Source organism: Bubalus kerabau, chromosome 22 (genome assembly GCF_029407905.1).
Source record: "Bubalus kerabau isolate K-KA32 ecotype Philippines breed swamp buffalo chromosome 22, PCC_UOA_SB_1v2, whole genome shotgun sequence".
Taxonomy (NCBI): domain Eukaryota; kingdom Metazoa; phylum Chordata; class Mammalia; order Artiodactyla; family Bovidae; genus Bubalus; species Bubalus kerabau.
Window position 1 is genome coordinate 20,181,582 of NC_073645.1, and position 19,716 is coordinate 20,201,297.

A 19,716-nucleotide genomic window follows, 5' to 3' on the forward strand; every position below is an offset into this window, starting at 1 on the left:
AAGAAACTATAAGCAAGGTGAAAAGACAGCCTTCAGAATGGGAGAAAATATTAGCAAATGAAGTAACTGACAAAGAATTAATCTCAAAAATATACAAACAACTCCTGCAGCTCAATTCCAGAAAAATAAATGACCCAATCAAAAAATGGGCCAACGAACTAAACAGACATTTCTCCAAAGAAGATATACAGATGGCTAACAAATACATGAAAAGATGCTCAACATCACTCATTATCAGAGAAATGCAAATCAAAACCACTATGAGGTACCATTTCATGCCCGTCAGAATGGCTGCTATCCAAAAGTCTACAAGCAATAAATGCTGGAGAGGGTGTGGAGAAAAGGGAACCCTCTTACACTGTTGGTGGGAATGCAAACTAGTACAGCCTCTATGGAGAACAGTGTGGAGATTCCTTAAAAAACTGGAAATAGAACTGCCTTATGACCCAGCAATCCCACTGCTGGGCATACACACCGAGGAAACCAGAACTGAAAGAGACACGTGCACCCCAATGTTCATCGCAGCACCGTTTATAATAGCCAGGACATGGAAGCAACCTAGATGTCCATCAGCAGACAAATGGATAAGAAAGCTGTGGTACATGTACACAATGGAGTATTACTCAGACATTAAAAAGAATACATTTGAATCAGTTCCAATGAGGTGGATGAAACTGGAGCCTATTATACAGAGTGAAGTAAGCCAGAAAGAAAAACACCAATACAGTATATTAACGCATATATATGGAATTTAGAAAAATGGTAATGATAACCCTGTAAGCGAGACAGCAAGAGACACAGATGTCTAGAACAGTCTTTTGGACTCTGTGGGAGAGGGTGAAGGTGGGACGATTTGTGGGAATGGCATTGAAACATGTATAATATCGAATGTGAAACGAATCACCAGTCCAGGTTCAATGCATGATACAGGATGCTCGGGGCTGGTGCACTGGGATGACCTAGAGGGATGGGATGGGAGGGAGGTGGGAGGGGGGGTTCAGGATGGGGAACACATCTACACCCGTGGCGGATTCATGTTGATGTATGGCAAAACCAATACAATATTGTAAAGAAATTAGCCTCCAGTTAAAATAAATAAATTTATATTAAAAAAATAAAATAAAGAAACAAAACATAGAAGTCATAAAAGATAAGATTGAGATACTGACTATGTTAAAAAAATCTGTATGTTTAAAAAACATCACAATTAACCAAATCAAAAAGGTCTTATTTTGTAATAGGTAAACAAATCTCACAAATCAGTAAGAAAAACCCAACACATGCAATAGAAAAATAGACAAATATATAGATGGATGGTTTATAAAAACAGATGAAAAAGAGGCATAAACTCACTTGTATTAAAGAAAATGCAAATGCAAACACCACTGAGATCCCTTTCCACATGTCAGATTGTCAAAGATCCCAAATAATAATATTTGATAATGCACTGTGTTGAGTGTAAGAAAATGATGTATAATCTGAGCATAACATAGTACACCCTCATGGAGAGCAATTTGTAGATGGGCAATATCTGTAACAATTTAAATTCACACATGGAGGATTTCAGCCATTTACCTGTCATCGAGTGTAAGTGATGGAACCTAGACTGGGCCTCAAACCCCACACTATTGCACAGCCTCAGAACTGGAGGACCATGAGGCCAGAGTAGCCCTTACCTACATATTAAACAGACATTCAATATGTACCCATTAGTGCAAGTTAACACCTTTAATTTTCAGGGTAACCTGAATATTTATTATGCATGTTTTATGTGTGGATACTGGCTCAGAGAGGTTAAGTTTCTTACCCAAGGACAAAAGTTGCTAAATGACAAAGCCAGACTCAAACCCAGGACCAGCCTCTTTCCTTATGACCCCTGCCCAGTTTATGCTGACAGCTGGAACCTCAAAGGCTTCCCTGGTGGCTCAGACAGCAAAGAGTCTACCTGCGGTATGGGAGACCTGGGTTTGATCCCTGGGTCGGGAAGAAAAGTTCTCTAAGAGGAGGAACCTGTGTTATACCATGCTGATCTTCAACTTCTGTTTGTCAAATAAATGAATGGTGTAATGAAATTAAAAGACGCTTACTCCTTGGAAGGAAAGTTATGACCAACCTAGATAGCATATTCAAAAGCAGAGACATTACTTTGCCAACAAAGGTCCGTCTAGTCAAGGCTATGGTTTTTCCAGTGGTCATGTATGGATGTGAGAGTTGGACTGTGAAGAAAGCTGAGCACTGAAGAATTGATGCTTTTGAACTGTGGTATTGGAGAAGACTCTTAAGAGTCCCTTGGACTTCAAGGAGATCCAACCAGTCCATTCTAAAGGAGATCAGCTCTGGGTGTTCTTTGGAGGGAATGATGCTGAAGCTGAAACTCCAGTACTTTGGCCACCTCATGCAAAGAGTTGACTCATTGGAAAAGACTCTGATGTTGGGAGGGATTGGGGGCAGGAGGAGAAGGGGATGACAGAGGATGAGATGGCTGGACGGCATCACTGACTCGATGGACGTGAGTCTGAGTGAACTCCAGGAGTTGGTGATGGACAGGGAGGCCTGGCGTGCTGCGATTCATGGGGTCGCAAAGAGTCAGACACGACTGAGCGACTGAATTGAACTGAACTGAATCCTACATTGTTCTTTGTAGATAAAGAAGATGCTATCCTTTTTCTGCACAAAGAGAAAAAAATTACAAAGCAAAAAATGAAGCAGTGAATTTCAGGGAGACAAACACTGAGCCCACAACAATGGGTAAAAAAATGAAAGCAAAACCATAAACCACTGTTCGCATGTTACATGCATACATTGTTACATAAATATTTGTTCTCTACTTAGGACTTTGGTTCACAACACTGGCTACAGAATAGAACTACCTGTGCTTCTAAAATATCAGGAACCAGACTCCACCTCAGTTCAGTTCAGTTCAGTTGCTCAGTGGTGTCCGACTCTTTGCAACCCCATGGACTGCAGCACGCCAGGCCTCCCTGTCCATCAACTCCCAGAGTTTACTCAAACTCATGTGTGTTGAGTTGATGATGCCATCCAACCATCTCCTCCTTAGTCATCCCCTTCTCCTCCTGTCTTCAACCTTTCCCAGCATCAGGGTCTTTTCAAATGAGTCAGTTCTTCGCATTAGGTGGCCAAAGTATTGGAGTTTCATCTCCAACATCAGTCCTTCCAATGAACATTCAGGACTGAATTCCTTTAGGATGAACTGGTTGGATCTCCTTGCAATCCAAGGAACTCTCAAGAGTCTTCTCCAACACCACAACAGTACAAAAGCATCAGTTCTTTGGCTCTCAGCTTTCTTTATAGTCCAACTCTCACATCCATACACGACTGCTGGAAAACCATAGCCTTGACTAGATGGACCTTTGTTGGCAAAGTAATGTCTCTGCTTTTTAATATGCTGTCTGCTGCTGCTAAGTCGCTTCAGTCGTGTCCGATTCTGTGCGACCCCATAGACAGCAGCCCACCAGGCTTCTCTGTCCATGGGATTCTCCAGGTAAGAACACTGGAGTGGGTTGCGATTTCCTCCTCCAATGCATGAAAGTGAAAAGTCAAAGTTAAGTCGCTCAGTTGTGTCCGACTCCTAGCGACCACATGGACTGCAGCCCACCAGGCTCCTCTGTCCATGGGATTTTCCAGGCAAGAGTACTGGAGTGGGGTGCCATTGCCTTCTCCAAATGCTGTCTAGGTTGGTCATAACTTTTCTCCCAAGGAGTAAGAGTCTTTTAATTTCATGGCTGCAGTCACCATCTGCAGTGATTTTGGAGCCCCAAAAAACAAAGTCTCTTACCATTTCCATTGCTTCCCTGTCTATTTGCCATGAAGTGATGGGACCAGATGCCATGATCTTAGTTTTCTGAATGTTGAGCTTTAAGCCAACTTTTTCACTCTCTTCTTTCACTTTCATCAAGAGGCTCTTTAGTTCTTCTTTGCTTTCTGCCATAAGGGTGATGTCATCTGCATATCTGAGGTTATTGATATTTCTCCTGGAAATCTTGATTCCAGCTTGTGTTTCATCCAGCCCAGCATTTCTCATGATGTACTCTGCATATAAGTTAAATAAACAGGGTGACAATATACAGCCTTGATGTACTCCTTTTCCTATTTGGAGCCAGTCCATTGTTCCATGTCCAGTTCTAACTAATTGCTTCCTGAGATTTCTCAAGAGGCAGCTCAGGTGGTCTGGTATTCCCATATCTTTCAGAATTTTCCATAGTTTGTGGTGATCCACACAGTCAAACCTCAGACCAATGGAATCTAAATCTCAGAAGGTGAGGGTGAGGCTGGGCATCTGTGTGCTCTTTCACAAGCTCCACAGTTACCTTCTGGGCTTCCAAGATTGAGAAACTGCTAAAAGAATATTTTTAAAACTTGAAATTAATTTATTCACAATTGAATGCGCCAGACTTTCTCCAGCAGGATCTTTGCTTTACAACCTAGAGACATTTTAAGAGAGAAAATAGTGACACCAAATGGTGACAACAAGAACTTCCGTGAGTGGGGCAGCAGCATCACTGGGAGTGAAGCCACCCTGTATCTGGCCTGCTCACTGAACGATGGGAGCGGTTCCCTGGCAGACTGGCTTGTCAATGGCACCACTGATGAGTTTCATTTTACAACCACTTCCCATATGCATATGTCAAGATTTTCCTCCAAGAGACTGATATTTCTTCTCTGCAACCAGAATCCTGCACCATGCCAGGTGCTGCCTACTGCTGGCCTGAACTTCTCAGTTCTCTGTCTACAGAGAGAGATATATACATATACATAGATATAGACATAGGCATATGCACATGGATTTATAAGCTCATGTGTCAGGGTACAAGATCACTTACATTATATGAGCAGAGCAAATGTGAGTTTTGTTATTTTGTCTACAGAAGAGCTGATTTTCTTTCTTCTTGTTGGAATATGGGGAAAGAACTAAAGTTTAGTCCCCTCTGGTCATTTTGGTCCAATCCAAGAATTTAAACTTGTCCCATGCTTGGAAAACTCCAGGAAACGTGACACCCCCAAGATAGCACCTGGGTACATGGGAGGAGCATGTTACCCTGTGTCCTTATGACATCTTCTCATGGAGTGGTGATGGAAGGAGCTGGCACTCAAAGTGCGCAATGCCTTTTCCCGATGTTCTGCTTATGCTATCTGACAGGCATTGGCTGATGCAGGTTTGAGTTGTCCAGAATACTGAGGAAAATATTCCACTTATTAAAAGGAGTGATTTGATTTAGCAAATCCAAATATCAAAAGGCAGTAGAGAAGGAGTCTATGTCTCTCTCTATATTTTTAGCTATATACAAAGGAGAATAAGATAGAGTTAGCAATGGCAGCTGTACACATGAAATTCTAAGCTGTTTCTCAAACTTCGCAGCACAGGAAGATAATTATGGAGCTTATAAAACACAAATGACCAAAGTCCCACCCCCATCTTCTGAGATTCAGATTCCATTAGTCTGAGATCTGAGAGCCTGACCTCTGATATTTTATAAAAGCTCAGGTAGTGGAGCCGACTCATTGGAAAAGACCCTGATGCTGGGAACGATTGAGGACAGGAGGAGAAGGAGGCAGCAGAGGATGAGATGGTTGGTTGGCATCACTGACTCAATGGACATGAGTTTGAGCAAACTCCGGGAGATAGTGAAGGTTAGGGAAGCCTGGTATGCTGCAGTCGATGGGGTCACAAAGAGTTTGACAAGACTTACTGATTGAACAGCAACAACGTAGCCAGGGTCAAAGCTAAAATTCTAAGCAGAGAAAAAAATAGGTGTGTAAAATGTATGCATGTAACAGGCAAACAGCATTTTATGCTTTTGTTTCTGTTTTTCACCCATTCTGACCCACTGAATGTTTGTATCTCCCCAGAATTCACAGATTAAAGCCCTAATTCTCAGTGTGATGGTATTTGGAGGTGAGGCCTTTGGGAGCATATTAAGTCATGAAGGTGTAGCCCTCATAAATGGAATTAATTCCCTTATAAGAAGAGATACAGGCAGTTCCTTGGTGGCCTAGTGCTTAGGATTCAGGACTTTCACTGCAGGGGCCCAGGTTCAGTCTCTGGTCAGAAAACTGAAATCCCATGAGCTGTGCGGTGTAGCCAAAAAATTAAAAATTAAAAAAAGAAGAGACACAAAAGACATGATCACTTTCTGCCATGTGAGGATACACCAAGAAGGTGGCAGTCTGCAAACCAGGAAGAAGGCCTTCATCAGAAACCACATCGGTCAGCATTTTATGGTCTTGGACTTCTCAGTCTCCAGAATTGTGAGAAATATATTTCTGTTGTTTAAGCCTCTCCATCTATTATTTTTGTTACAGCAGCCTGAGCTGACTAAAACACCCACAAGCCCCAGGAGACTTTAACATCTAGAATTTACTGAATTTTCGTCTCTGAGCTGCCAGTCTCAGCTTTGATTTTCCTGGGACTTCCCCGTCTTCTCTCCCCCTGTCCTCTCCTAAAGCTCTCTGAAGCAAACCTCTTCCTTCCACCAAAGCTCTTTCTTCTGTGCTCTCCCCTGCCTTTTCTAATAAAACTCACAGTTACTAGTAGAGCATGAGTTTATTTTCCCTGAGACTAAGTAACCTGCTACCTCAGAAAACTTCTAAAAGGAGTTAGCCTCTTTGTACCAGAATAGCATATAGTTTCTACAAGTTAAAACACTTTGATTAAATTTAATCATACAATTTAGCATAGAACTACAAGCTAAGCTATTGTGTCCACTATTTTAAAACATTGCATATAAATTTGGGGAGATTATGTTTAGAAAATAAGGGCTTCCCAGATGGCGCTAATGGTAAAGAATCTTCCTGACAATGCCGGAGATGCAAGAGACGTGGGTTTGATCTCTGGGTCAGGAAGATTCCCTGGAGTAGAAAATGGCAACCCGGTCCAGCCTGTGTGTGCTGCATGCTGAGTTGCTTCAATTGTGTCCGACTCTGTGACCCCATGGACTGTAGCCTGCCAGGTTCCTCTGCCCATGAGGATTCTCCAGGGGAGAGAATACTGGAGTGGGTTGTCATGCCCTCCTCCAGGGGATCTTCCTGACCCAGGGATCGAACCCACATCTCTTATGTTTCCTGCATTGTGGGAACAGGGTGTGTTCTTTATCACTGAGCCAGTGAGGAAGCCACCGCTCCAGTGTACTTCCCAGGAAAATTCCCTGGACAGAAGGAGCCTGGATGGCTACAGTCCAGGGGGCTGCAAAGAGTTGGACATGACTGAGTGCCTGAGCAGAAAGTAAACAATTGCTCACAAACCTTTATGAAAAAAAGGTTATATGTTTTAAGTGAGACCCTGCTTCTCACCCTCTCAATGATTCCCTTTGAGAAGCATGCATTCTAAAGAAACTTCTCAGAGTTGTATCAAGAACTGAGTTTCAAGCCATATTCACCAATGAGAGATTTTTTTTTTTTCTACTGGGCCTGAGCGGTTGAACCCCTTTTTCCTCCCAGGTGGTGATAAAAGACTTTCACTTCCTGGCAGGGAATGAGAGAGGGTTTTGGCTGCATCCCCAGCAAAACCAGCTTTAGAGAAATGGTTTGGCAAAAACATCTGTGGGCCTGAGCTCTCTGCTGCTATGCACCAGGGGTGTGCCATGCACACGGTTCTCATTGGTCTCCTGGACGAAAGCAGAAATGGGTTCTTGCACCTGTAATTAGGGACCATCATGTATGTACAAGGACTCTGGAGGGTACACGAAGAGATCAGGGACAGTCTCCTTGCTTTCAAGGAGGTTATGACCTGGGTAGGAAGACAGGCTGAGCATCTTTGCATAAAGAAAGGTAGTGAGGATCAGAAGGCAATCAAAATAGGAAAGTAACAAAGGGGTATTCTTTGGGCAAATTCTCAGGAAGCTGGCCCTGGAGTGGGATTTGTGTGCAGGCAGTCTATTAAGGATGTTCTTGGGATCAACACCTTGGGGAGAATGAAGGGAGTGGCCTCGGCAGAGGGAACAGTTGGGCCACAACACAGTCAGAAGACAGGCCTCAGCCAATCTTATAGGACGCTCTGGAGTTGGGGGGCCCTTCAGAGTTGTCACCCCTTGAAACAAGATGGCCTCGCCTTCATAACCCTCCCCCACCAGGAATTGGATGCAGCTGTCCCCAGAGAGGGTCCTGACCTCAAGCCAGGTGGCTCCCTTTGGCAGTAAGCCATGCGCCGGCAGCACTCCTAGCAGCAGAGGAAACGGGTACGTGGGTCCCGAAATGGGGGCTCTGGGCGGTACACCACAGCACCCACTGCAGGGGTGGGGTCATGACCTTCGTGATAAATGTTTGTAGCAGGAGCAGGGAAAGGCCCATTCCTAAGGGACTAGGAGCAACCAGGAATTCAAAGCATATTATTATTATCATCAGCCTTGGTTTGCTATTCATTTCCCTCTGACCTAAGTCCATCTCAGATCCTTAGATTTACAAATATTGATATGCTTGCAGTGTAACATTTGCCCCATACAATCTAGTAACAGTTAACTGAAAATTCAACCAACTCTTTTCAAACCATATAGGGCAAACACATTCCAAATTTGGTTGAATTCTATATTTTACAATTTGGGTTATGATCCTAATGTTTTCCAAATCCTTGTCTAAATGATTGTGAGATTGTCTTTTTAAAGTTGTTTCTTTCAAATTTGCCCCCGTGGTCTGTCACATTTATCCCCCATCTCCATTCCTGCTGCCATTAGCTTCTTTCAAGTCTTTGCTCAAAGGTTCCCTCCTCAGTGAGGCCTTCTGATCGCCTTAGTTAAGACGCCATCCCCACCCCACCCAATCTTCTTTATTCTTTCCCTAGTACTTACCACCATCTGGCCTACTCTAGTTCTTTTATTGGGGGCTTCCCTGCTGGCTCAGAGGTTAAAGCTTATTAACTGTATTTATTGATTTTTTTCTCCACTGAATAGAATGTAAATTCCATGAGGGCAAGGATAGTCTGTATTATTCACTCTGTGTTCTTTTTTTTTTCTCTTCTAGCATCTGTATATCTTTATTTTATTTATCTTTTATTGGAGTATAATCGCTTTACAATGTTGTATTAATTTCTTGCTGTTCATTCTGTATTCTTATTGTATAGGATAGTGCCTATAACATAGTAACCACACAACAAATACTTGTGAATGAATGAATGAACAAATGAATGAATAACTCCAGTTAAGGCTCCCACCAATGCTCTCTTCTCTGTCTCCACATCTCTGAGGTGCCCCCTTTCTAGACTATAACACACATCACTACTAGGCTGAATTGTTTTTGACACTTCTCTGCTCAGAAGGTCTCCATGGCTTCCCAATGCCAACTCAGGGTTTCAGCGCTCTCTGAGACCTAGAGCATGCCTCCCGGCCCTGGACAGGCTCCCTTCTCTGTGAGAATCATCCTTGCCTCTCCCCACCCCTCTCTGCTCTGAATTCCTCCAGCAGGAGGCTAAAAGAGAGGCAAGTTAAAACATCCTTCTGGGTGCTCTGAAGAGTGATCATGAGGCTAAATGATAACGTACTTCCTAGAGCCTAACATCTTCACAGATGACCACAACTGCTTTGCCGTCATCGCCGTATGATTCCGTCATCAACCTCTCAATTAAATTATTCATGTCCTGAAGCTGAAAGTCAAGTCAGCTTCTCCAGTTTACTAGAAACAAAGCTGATCTAGTGATTCAGGTCACAGTGGTGTATTAGAGCCGGCTAGTGCCAGTTAACAAGATCTAAATGTTAAACGTTCTGGAACTTTGGGAGCTGACTGTTAAACATGTGCATGTTCCCAGGCACCTATCTGACTCCTGTGCTTATTTCTGGTTTGCAATCCAGGGGGAACAGAGGTGTTACTGGCTACCTCAGAAACACCAACAAGTGAGAAGGAGTCAAAAGGATCTGGGGAGAGAGGTGAAGGAGACGTTTGGGAAGTAAGGAGTTCTGTTTTAGGCACTTTGAGTAAGACCTATAAGAGGAGCCTAAATGGGCTGGACATTCAAGGGGGAGGAATGAGTTGGAGCAAAGGCCCCTCATTCTGGCAGCACTGGAGGACTCGCCTCAGGCATCCAGCAGCCCTTGCTGACCCAGTTCTGTCCCACCCACAGCCACAGCACAGCCCCCAGGACCTGCCTCTGTCATTTCAAACTGTTCAATTCTCTCCAGCTGTCCCAGGTCAACCTTTGAGTACGTCATGCCTAGACTATTCCAACTGTCTCCTAACGTCTTCCCTTCTCTCTCTCTCTCTCCAGTTCTTCCCATTCATGCCTGACTGGTTGATTTTCCTGAGGCTCCCTTTCATCACCTTCTGCCTTTGCTCAAACACTTTTGAGCAATTCTTTGCAAATAAAATCCCAACTCTCCTCTTCAAACTCTTCTTTAAGGCAAATACCTGTACTTTCTTACCTCCAGGCTCAACACATGCTTTCTCCCACTATTTGGTGGTCAGCTGCAGTTTAATAAATATATAGATTTTTTTTTTAATCGAAGTATGGTTGACTTAAAATATTGTGTTAATTTCTGCTGTACGCCAAGGTGATTCAGAAATACATAGATGGATACATTCTTTTTAAATATTCTTTCCCATTATGGTTTATCACTGGATATTGAATATGGTTCCCTTTGCTTTACAGAAGGATCTTGTTGTGTATCCATTCTATATATAAAAGCTTACATCTGCTAATCCCAACCTCCTACTCCATCCCTCCCCTGTCCTCTTGGCAACCATCAGTCTGTTCTCTATGTCTGTGAATCCGCTTTTGTTTCGTAGTTAGGTTCATTTGTGTCATAGAGTTTAGTAAATATTTTTGAATGAAGACCAGAAGTCACAAATAAGCTGCTGTTTCCATTGATTTCCTTATTCTTGCCATCATTTCTCACCCTGTGGACAAAGGGGAAATCTCAAGTTCTAACTAAAATATAGAATTTTCTTGTGTTTATTGGCATGAAGGATACATCGCTACAGATTGCTTCTCAGCAGCAAGAAGCAAATTTTCCAAGATTTTTACCATTCAAGAAACTCTATGAGTTTTCCCAAGGAGGCAGTTCAAAGCTCCAGAAAACACTCACTGCCAAGAACCAAACACAGCTGTTCAGGCAGCAGAGGAAACTGGTGCTTGGTAAGAAACCAAACCAAAACAAAACCCTGCCCACACATTTGGGGATGGCAGAGTTCCCAGATCAACAGCTTGAAGTGAGTACATGATACCAGATTTTTTATATAAAAGAAAATAAAACTGCCGGAAGCAGAAGTTTTCTGTCTCAAACTGACTTCTTCTAATGCACAGAAACGTTAGAACAACACGACTTTTCAGGATAAAAATGTTTTTTTGGTTTTGTTTTTTGCTAGAAGAAGCCCACTTGTCCAGCCAACCAGGGAGAAACTGAAACCCTCTCCCTTCTTTTCTGTGCCAGAAACTCACACTCAATAAAGGTCTCTAAGATCAATCATGCAGATACCAAGGATTACCCCAGATGGAAAAACAAATCAAGGTTAAATGAAGAAGAGCAACAACTGCATAGGGGCCGAAGAGTGGTAGCCAATGGCTAGGAATACTCTCTGCTTCCTCACAGCGGCCATCGTCCACCCAAGCCAGGACCACAGGTCGTGTCCCCAGCACATAGGACCACAGGTCGTGTCCCTGGCACACAGGACTGGCAGGACGGAGGTTAGGGTAGAATGGGGACCAAGCACCCACAGGAAGCCAGTGGCTATGTTCATGTTATCTTCTTCATCAATTACGATGCCGTGAAGTCAGCACCATAATCGCCATTTTACTGACTGGAAGCCGAGCCGCCCACAGGTTAAGTGACTTGCCCAACACCACATACCTGGCGAGTGTGGTGAGTGGCCGCTGGTTGTCAGACCTAACTCCAAGCCCTGAGGCAGTGTGTGTGGCTGTCAGCGCCTGTGGTGTTCAGCAAGGCGTTCTAGAAAACAAACAAACCAAACAAGCAAGTCGGGAATACACTGGACAAACCAAAATTAAACAGGTTTCTTTACTGCAAGGCTTCTCGAAGTCTTTGGTGAGCTAACACACATAAAGTTTGTCTGGTTTCCCTTAATACATCACAGAACTTTTTGTTTTGCATGGGAACACTTCACGAACAAGTGCCGCCCAGCACGCATGTTGGGAATCATGGCAGGACACCCTTCCAGTCTCATTGATCCTGGTTCTAACTGGGCCTCACACCACTTTTGTAGAATCTAGGGAAATCAAAAGTCCAGTGAGAAGTTCTCTGGTAGAAAACCTTCTCAGTTATGTGGGAATACCACAAGGGGACAGAGGAGGACAGGGGGCAAGAAAGCTGAGCTATTACAGTGACCAATGAACACTTTTTATCACTTGCTGCCTACCAGGACTCTTCCTTATAACCACCTATATGATAGAAATCACTATAACCTCCATTGTACAGATGAGGGAATTGCACAGAGAGGTGTTACAACTTACCCACGGCCACACAGCTCATAAATGTCTGAGTGTAGAATTCAGGTAGTCTGGCTCCTTTACAATTGTGTTGTACTTGCTCACATTTAGGTGGGAATTTGTAGCATGAGAAGGGCAGAGATAGAAGATTGTTGCTGTTCTTCAGTCACTAAGTCGTGTCTGACTCTTTGCCACCCCATGGACTGCAGCACGCCAGGCTTTCCTGTCCTTCACTATCTCCCTGAGTTTGCTCAAACTCATGTCCATTGAGTCAGTGATGCCATCCAACTATCTCAACCTTTGTCACCCTCTTCTCCTCCTGCCTTCAATCTTTATATGCGTATATATGTAAGATTATATCATAGTTATCCGAACAGCATAAAAAGTTAAAAACACCAATTTAGATTTGATTTATAGTTTATTCTACATTTACTGGTGCCTGCGTACAAGGAGCTGTGTTAGATGCTGGGGATTCAGATGTTGTTAACAATACAACTTACATGATTCCTGTCCCAGCAGGACTTACAGTTCAGTGGAAGGAACGCAGAAGGGGTTAGTGTATTTTAGCATAGAATACGGAGAAGGCAATGGCACCTCACTCCAGTACTCTTGCCTGGAAAATCCCATGGATGAAGGAGCCTGGTGGGCTGCAGTCCATGAGGTCGCTAAGAGTTGGACACGACTGAGTGACTTCACTTCCACTTTTCACTTTCATGCATTGGAGAAGGAAATGGCAACCCACTCCAGTGTTCTTGCCTGGAGAATCCCAGGGACGGGGGAGCCTGGTGGGCTGCTGTCTATGGGGTCGCACAGAGTCAGACACGACTGAAGCGACTTAGCAGCAGCAGCAGCAGCAGCATAGAATAACGTGCTCTTCCGGGCAAGGAGGCACAGAAGACTGTGAGAGCAGGGAGACACCTGACCTAAACTTAGGATAGCCCTTGGACATTTCACCTCTATGTGATGCTTTAAAGAAGGAGCAATTGGTATGAAGTTATTTCAGAGGAATCACATATTCTTGTGTTTTATTCCAAGCCAAACCCGTGGTTTTAAATTCTAGCAAGGCTGGGAATGGCCTGACCACTACACCGTGTGGTCCCTCTCTTGAAGCTTCTCCTCCAGGAATTATGGGCTCCCGTCCTCCCTAGTCTCTGCCCCAGGCTTGGTGCAGATGCAGTCATATCTCCTTGACTGACAGTCTCCACACTCATCAGCCAGCACTTAGCTTGATCCTGGACATGGCAGGAACAGGAACACTCCCCATAAATCCTATGTACTTCCTTGCATTTCCAAGCCCTGCTGAAGTTAGTGGAACAATGTGACTGATTCTAGCCAAGGGGTTATAACCAGCAGTAATATGTGTATCTTTTATGAGACAAATTTACCCTTAGAGAAATGAGTATGCTTCCAGCAGTGTAGGTCAGTCCCCATTTCCTACACCCTCACTTTCATTGGACAATATATTTATCAGTCAGGGTTCAGTTAGGAAAAAGGAAAGCGTGCTAGTTATTTCGACAGAGAGAATTTAATACAGGGGATTGGTTTAACAGGCATCAGGGGGCTCCAAAGCAAAATGAGAACACTGAGATAACTCAGAGAGAGTAACAATAGGAAGTGTGACCCACCCCTAGGGCTGTAAGAACACAGGGACAGAGTGGATATAGGTGAAATCTGCAAGTTTGGAGCAGGAGATTCCCATGGTGCTGGAACATAGATCTATGAGAAGAGGGAGCTGCTCGTTGCTGGTGATGCTGTGAGAATTCATAGGAAAATCCTTGCAGAGCTGGAATTCAGACCTCTGAGAAGTAGATGTTCCTGGCTAGTGTTGGTGCCCCTGAAAGGTATGTTGAAGCTTTGTCTGGTTATGCAAAAAAAAAGAAAAGAGAGAGGTTAAAAAAAAAAAAATGCTGGAGATGCCAGAATGAAGACCCGTCGCTGAGAAGACTCTGAAAGTATCAACAAGCAAATCAAAACGGTCGAGTGCTTCTCACTCCAGCCTTGCAGTCTTTCTCTCTCTAGTGCCTCCTACTGGCAGGTCCCAACATTAGCGAACTGATAGATTAAGAGCTTGTACAGTCTGTGGAAAATTCTGAAAGAGATGGGAATACCAGACCACCTGATCTGCCTCTTGAGAAGTTTGTATGCAGGTCAGGAAGCAACAGTTAGAACTGGACATGGAACAACAGATTGGTTCCAAATAGGAAAAGGAGTTCGTCAAGGCTGTATATTGTCACCCTGCTTATTTAACTTATATGCAGAGTACATCATGAGAAACGCTGGACTGGAAGAAGCACAAGCTGGAATCAAGATTGCCAGGAGAAATCTCAATAACCTCAGATATGCACATGACACCACCCTTATGGCAGAAAGTGAAGAGGAACTCAAAAGCCTCTTGATGAAAGTGAAAGTGGAGAGTGAAAAAGTTGGCTTAAAGCTCAACATTCAGAAAACGAAGATCATGGCATCTGGTCCCATCACATCATGGGAAATAGATGGGAGAACAGTGGAAACAGTGTCAGACTTTATTTTTCTGGGCTCCAAAATCACTGCAGATGGTGACTGCAGCCATAAAATTAAAAGATGCTTACTCCTTGGTAGGAAAGTTATGACCAACCTAGATAGCATATTCAAAAGCAGAGACATTACTTTGCCAACAAAGTTTCGTCTAGTCAAGGCTATGGTTTTTCCTGTGGTCATGTATGGATGTGAGAGTTGGACTGTGAAGAAGGCTGAGCACTGAAGAATTGATGCTTTTGAACTGTGGTGTTGGAGAATACTCTTGAGAGTCCCTTGGACTGCAAGGAGATCCAACCAGTCCATTCTGAAGGAGATCAGCCCTGGGATTTCTTTGGAAGGAATGATGCTAAAGCTGAAACTCCAGTACTTTGGCCACCTCATGTGAAGAGTTGACTCATTGGAAAAGACTCTGGTGCTGGGATGGATTGGGGGTAAGAGGAGAAGGGGACGACAGAGGATGAGATGGCTGGATGGCATCACTGACTCGATGGACGTGAGTCTGAGTTTCGTCTAGTCAAGGCTATGGTTTTTCCTGTGGTCATGTATGGATGTGAGAGTTGGACTGTGAAGAAGGCTGAGCACTGAAGAATTGATGCTTTTGAACTGTGGTGTTGGAGAATACTCTTGAGAGTCCCTTGGACTGCAAGGAGATCCAACCAGTCCATTCTGGAGTCCGGGAGTTGGTGATGGACAGGGAGGCCTGGCGTGCTGTGATTCATGGGTCACAAAGAGTCGGACACGACTGAGCGACTGATCTGATCTGATCTGACAGTCCCATCCCCAACCTCATAGAGCAGATCATAGAAAGATAGGTTTCTTGGCTGAGAGACTGACTAGATAAGCATCATCATATTTTTAATTTTTGATGCATGCTAAGTCACTTCAGTAGTGTCTGACTCTTTGCGATCCTATAGACTATAGGCCACCTGGCTCCTCTGTCCATGGGATTTCCAGGCAAAAATACTGGAGTGGATTGCCATGACCTCCTCCAGGGGATCTTCCCAACTCAGGGATCGAATCTGCGTGTCTTATATCTTCAGCATACTAGTGATTCAAAGCAAATTAAACAAGACATTGGTTCAAATAATATTTTGATGATTTAATAGCTTTATAAAACATATAGTTCTGATTTCAGATCAAACTGGCACTTCCCTCAAAACAAAACATCAAATCACTATCAACTGACCTTTATTTAAAGTGCTTCCACTGTGCCAAGCACTTCACTCAGCTGTTCTGTGGTTATCTCAGTTACTCTTTATTTTATAGATTGGAAAATCTGAGGCTTAGAGAAGTGAAACACCATCCTCAAAGTCACAGCTTCAAAGCAATGGAGATAATGAGATTTGTATTGGCAGCCCGAGGTCAGAGCCATGTCTCTATACTTCTCCATCCCCTTTACCACTTAGATGACATACTGGTTCCTCCTTTCGCCATCTCCTGGGGGTGAACATATCAGTCCCAGACTCTTGCCAGAATCTTTTGCTTATGCCATGCCTTGGGGGAAGTTGGCATTCTCACGTGAAGCATTCAGCACTTTGGTGACCACACACCAAAGTTAGGACCACAGTGGACTCTCATCCTCGGGTGAGCAGTCACAGCACACTGGAACAGCAGAACTGAAGTGACGGTCTTACCAGATGCATGAATCCCTTCTGTAACATTTCAACAAGCGCTTGTCTAGACTCTACTGAAACAAATTTCATGACTAGTAATATTTCACTGTGCAATGTGGCCTCTCAATTTTTAGCCAGCCCTGGAAAATCCTGTGGATGGAGGAGCCTGGTGGGCTGCAGTCCATGGGGGCGCTAAGAGTCAGACACGACTGAGCAACTTCACTTTGACTTTTCACTTTCATGCATTGGAGAGGGAAATGGCAACCCACTCCAGTGTTCTTGCCTGGAGAATCCCAGGGACGATGGAGCCTGGTGGGCTGCCATCTATGGGGTCGCACAGAGTCGGACATGACTGAAGTGACTTAGCAGCAGCAGCAGTAAATAAAAAGTTCTTACTAGCAGAGAGTTAAAAGCCATTACTCTGCAAATTCAACCTGAAGATTTTTGATCTTTCTCTCTTAAGCAATGCAGTTTTGCAGATGTTTGAAGGAAGCTGTTACATCCCTTTCCCCTGGTATTATGGTGAGGAGCTCATGTACTTGAAGGTAGCAACAGTCTCAAATATGGCAGAGTGAATCTTGTGGTTGTTCAGTCGCTCAGTCGTGTACGCCTCTTTGGGACCCCATGGACTGCAGCATGCCAGGCTTCTCTGTCCTTTACCGTTTCCCGGAGCTTGCTCAAACTCATGTTCATTGAGTCAGTGATACCATCCAACCATCTGGTCCTCTGTCGTCCCCTTCTCCTCCTGCATTCAATCTTTGCCAGCAACAGGGTCTTTTCCAGTGAGTCTGCTCTTTGCATCAGGTAGCCAAAGTATTGGAGCTTCAGCTTCAACTTCAGTCCTTCAATGACTATTCAGGATTGGTTTCCTTTAGGATAGACTGGTATGATCTCTTTGCTGTCCAAAGGACTCTTTTCCAACACCACAATTTGAAAACATCAATTGTTCAGCACTCAGCCTTCTTTATGGTCCAGCTCTCACATCCATACATGACTACCGGAAAAACCATAGCTTTGACTATACGGACCTTTTTTGGCAAAGTAATGTCTCTGTTTTTTAATACACTGTCTAGGTTTGTCATAGCTTTTCTTCCAAGGAGCAAGCGTGGGCAGAGTTTAGATTTGCCACTGGGGGAGACATGTGTAGAGGATGGCTTCTTGGTAGTTAAAGCCCAGGTTTTATAATGAGATTAAATTCAATAATTTCCTGTTGACTAGTTCTGTGACCCTTAGCAAGTTGTTAAACCCAGTGGGGATGCTAGACAGTGTTGCTGTGGGATTCAATCAGCTAAGCTTGTAGGTGCTCGGAAAATGAGATCCATGAAGTGTATTGATGAAAGACACTAATTTTATTTTGCCCATAAAGTTGTGAAAATGTCTCTTTATGGCAGTAATTCTCACCTAAAGATCATCCCATTTCATCCCATTGATTTTAGGCTTATGTAACAGATTACTCAATCTCCTGAACAGACAACCTCAGTCTACTGAAAAAGCTGAGATATATATCATTTGGAACCTGAAGACTTAAGTCAAGATCTTGTTCTGCCTCTTGTTCTATGATATTTCATACATTGAGCCTTTGTTTTATCACTTATAAATGCACCAGCATAGCTAAAATGCCCACCATGAAATACAATGGAACAATCAGAGGCAACAGATTAGAACACAGAGCAGAGTGAATGGATCTGAAAGCAGAGTTCTGAGTAAAAAAAAAAAGTAATCAGCAGGATGGGAAATATAACATTGCCATTTATGTAAAATCAAAACAACCACACACAACGAATAACACCCATGCAAGCTATAGAAATCCAATGTATTGCAGTGAGAGCAGAGAATGCAAACTATTTGGGAGATTTAAAAAAGCATCAAAAATAAAGACAAGAGGGGTCTAAAGAAATTTGTAACCAGTAAATTGATTAATTAATTAATAACATGGGAAGAATGATGCTTCCCTACCTTCCTCAAAAAGTTATTCTGATGATCTGATGAGATTATTTATAGGAAAGCCAAAGTTAATTTGCCATTCCCATTACGATCCCAAGACTAGACAGATGAACAGAGATAGCAGTTCCCCCTGGATCTTGGGCAGGAAGCTATGAGCAGGGCAGGGCTGGGTGGGATGGTGAGATGACATCAGGGCTCCTCGTGAAGGAGGGGCAAGCTCTTCCTCTCTTCTGGAGATATCATTTGATGGCACAGCCAGAGGCAGCATCAACGTCTTCCCATGGATCCGCTGTGCACAGCCTCCTCAGGCCCTCGGAAGAAGAGACCCAAGCAGGTGGGTGCCTCGATGGCCTCCCCTCCTCATGACATCAAGTTTCAAAATTTGGTCCTCTTCATTTTGGAGAAGAAAATGGGAACCACCCGCAGAAACTTCCTCATGGAGCTGGCTCGAAGGAAAGGTTTCAGGGTTGAAAATGAGCTCAGGTAAGACATCATGAATTTCAGCTTGTGAATAAGCAGGGTTTTTGTGAACAACTTCTTTGGAACCCAAGGAATCTGTGTTTTCCTCTGCAAACAGAAGAGGTGATGCTCCCACTGGGAGAACAGGTATGAGATCAAAGAACAAATCTGAGGCAATTACTTAAGGGAAATAAGATCAGTGGGAATTTGATACAATTATATTGAAACCAGTTGGCACCAAAAGATAAAGTAATTTTTTTTTTTTGCCTTTCATTATTATGAGATGAAGTATCAAGGAATGATAAACAGAAACCTAGTTGGAAAGTTCAATGCTGAAACCACCGAGGTTTACTCTTGACCGAGCTGAACAAAAGCATCACTGAGTCCAGACAAAAACTGGCAGCTGCTTGGAGGCAGAAAGAATAGTTTGGTTGGTTGGCCAGTAAGCTGCACATCTGCTGGGTGGAAGTGGGGAGTGTCTGTGATGGGCTAGGACTGTAGTTGGCTCACCACAGGCACCCAAATGTGGCTTTGATCATGTTTTTCTGAACTGCAGTCTGAGTGGGATTCATAGAGAGAGGGATGCTGGTTAAAGATTCAGGGGTGGCTCTGTCTAAGGGTGAAAGACGCCTTGCTGAGAGTGATGAGCTCAGAGCTCAAATAAGAAGGCAACTGAAGCAACCATGCAGGGTGCCTCGAATGTTCACCCACTCACATCCCAGCCTGGCCTTGCTCTTTTTCTAACAGTTATGTAAGCTCTTCATGGGTCTCAAATAGATGGAAGAGAAAACCAAACAAAAT

The 19,716-nt window shown here is 43.7% G+C and overlaps 1 protein-coding gene across 1 annotated transcript in view; it reads left to right on the forward strand.

Annotated features, from left to right (window-relative positions):
- The first annotated feature begins 18,718 nt into the window (after positions 1–18,718).
- The window catches only part of DNTT (DNA nucleotidylexotransferase), a 32,357-nt gene continuing 31,359 nt past the window's right edge, over positions 18,719–19,716 (forward strand). The window contains exon 1 of the mRNA XM_055560263.1: positions 18,719–18,939. Within this exon, the coding sequence (XP_055416238.1) occupies positions 18,737–18,939 (203 nt within the window). The 5' untranslated portion in view covers positions 18,719–18,736. The remainder of the gene's footprint in view (positions 18,940–19,716) is intronic.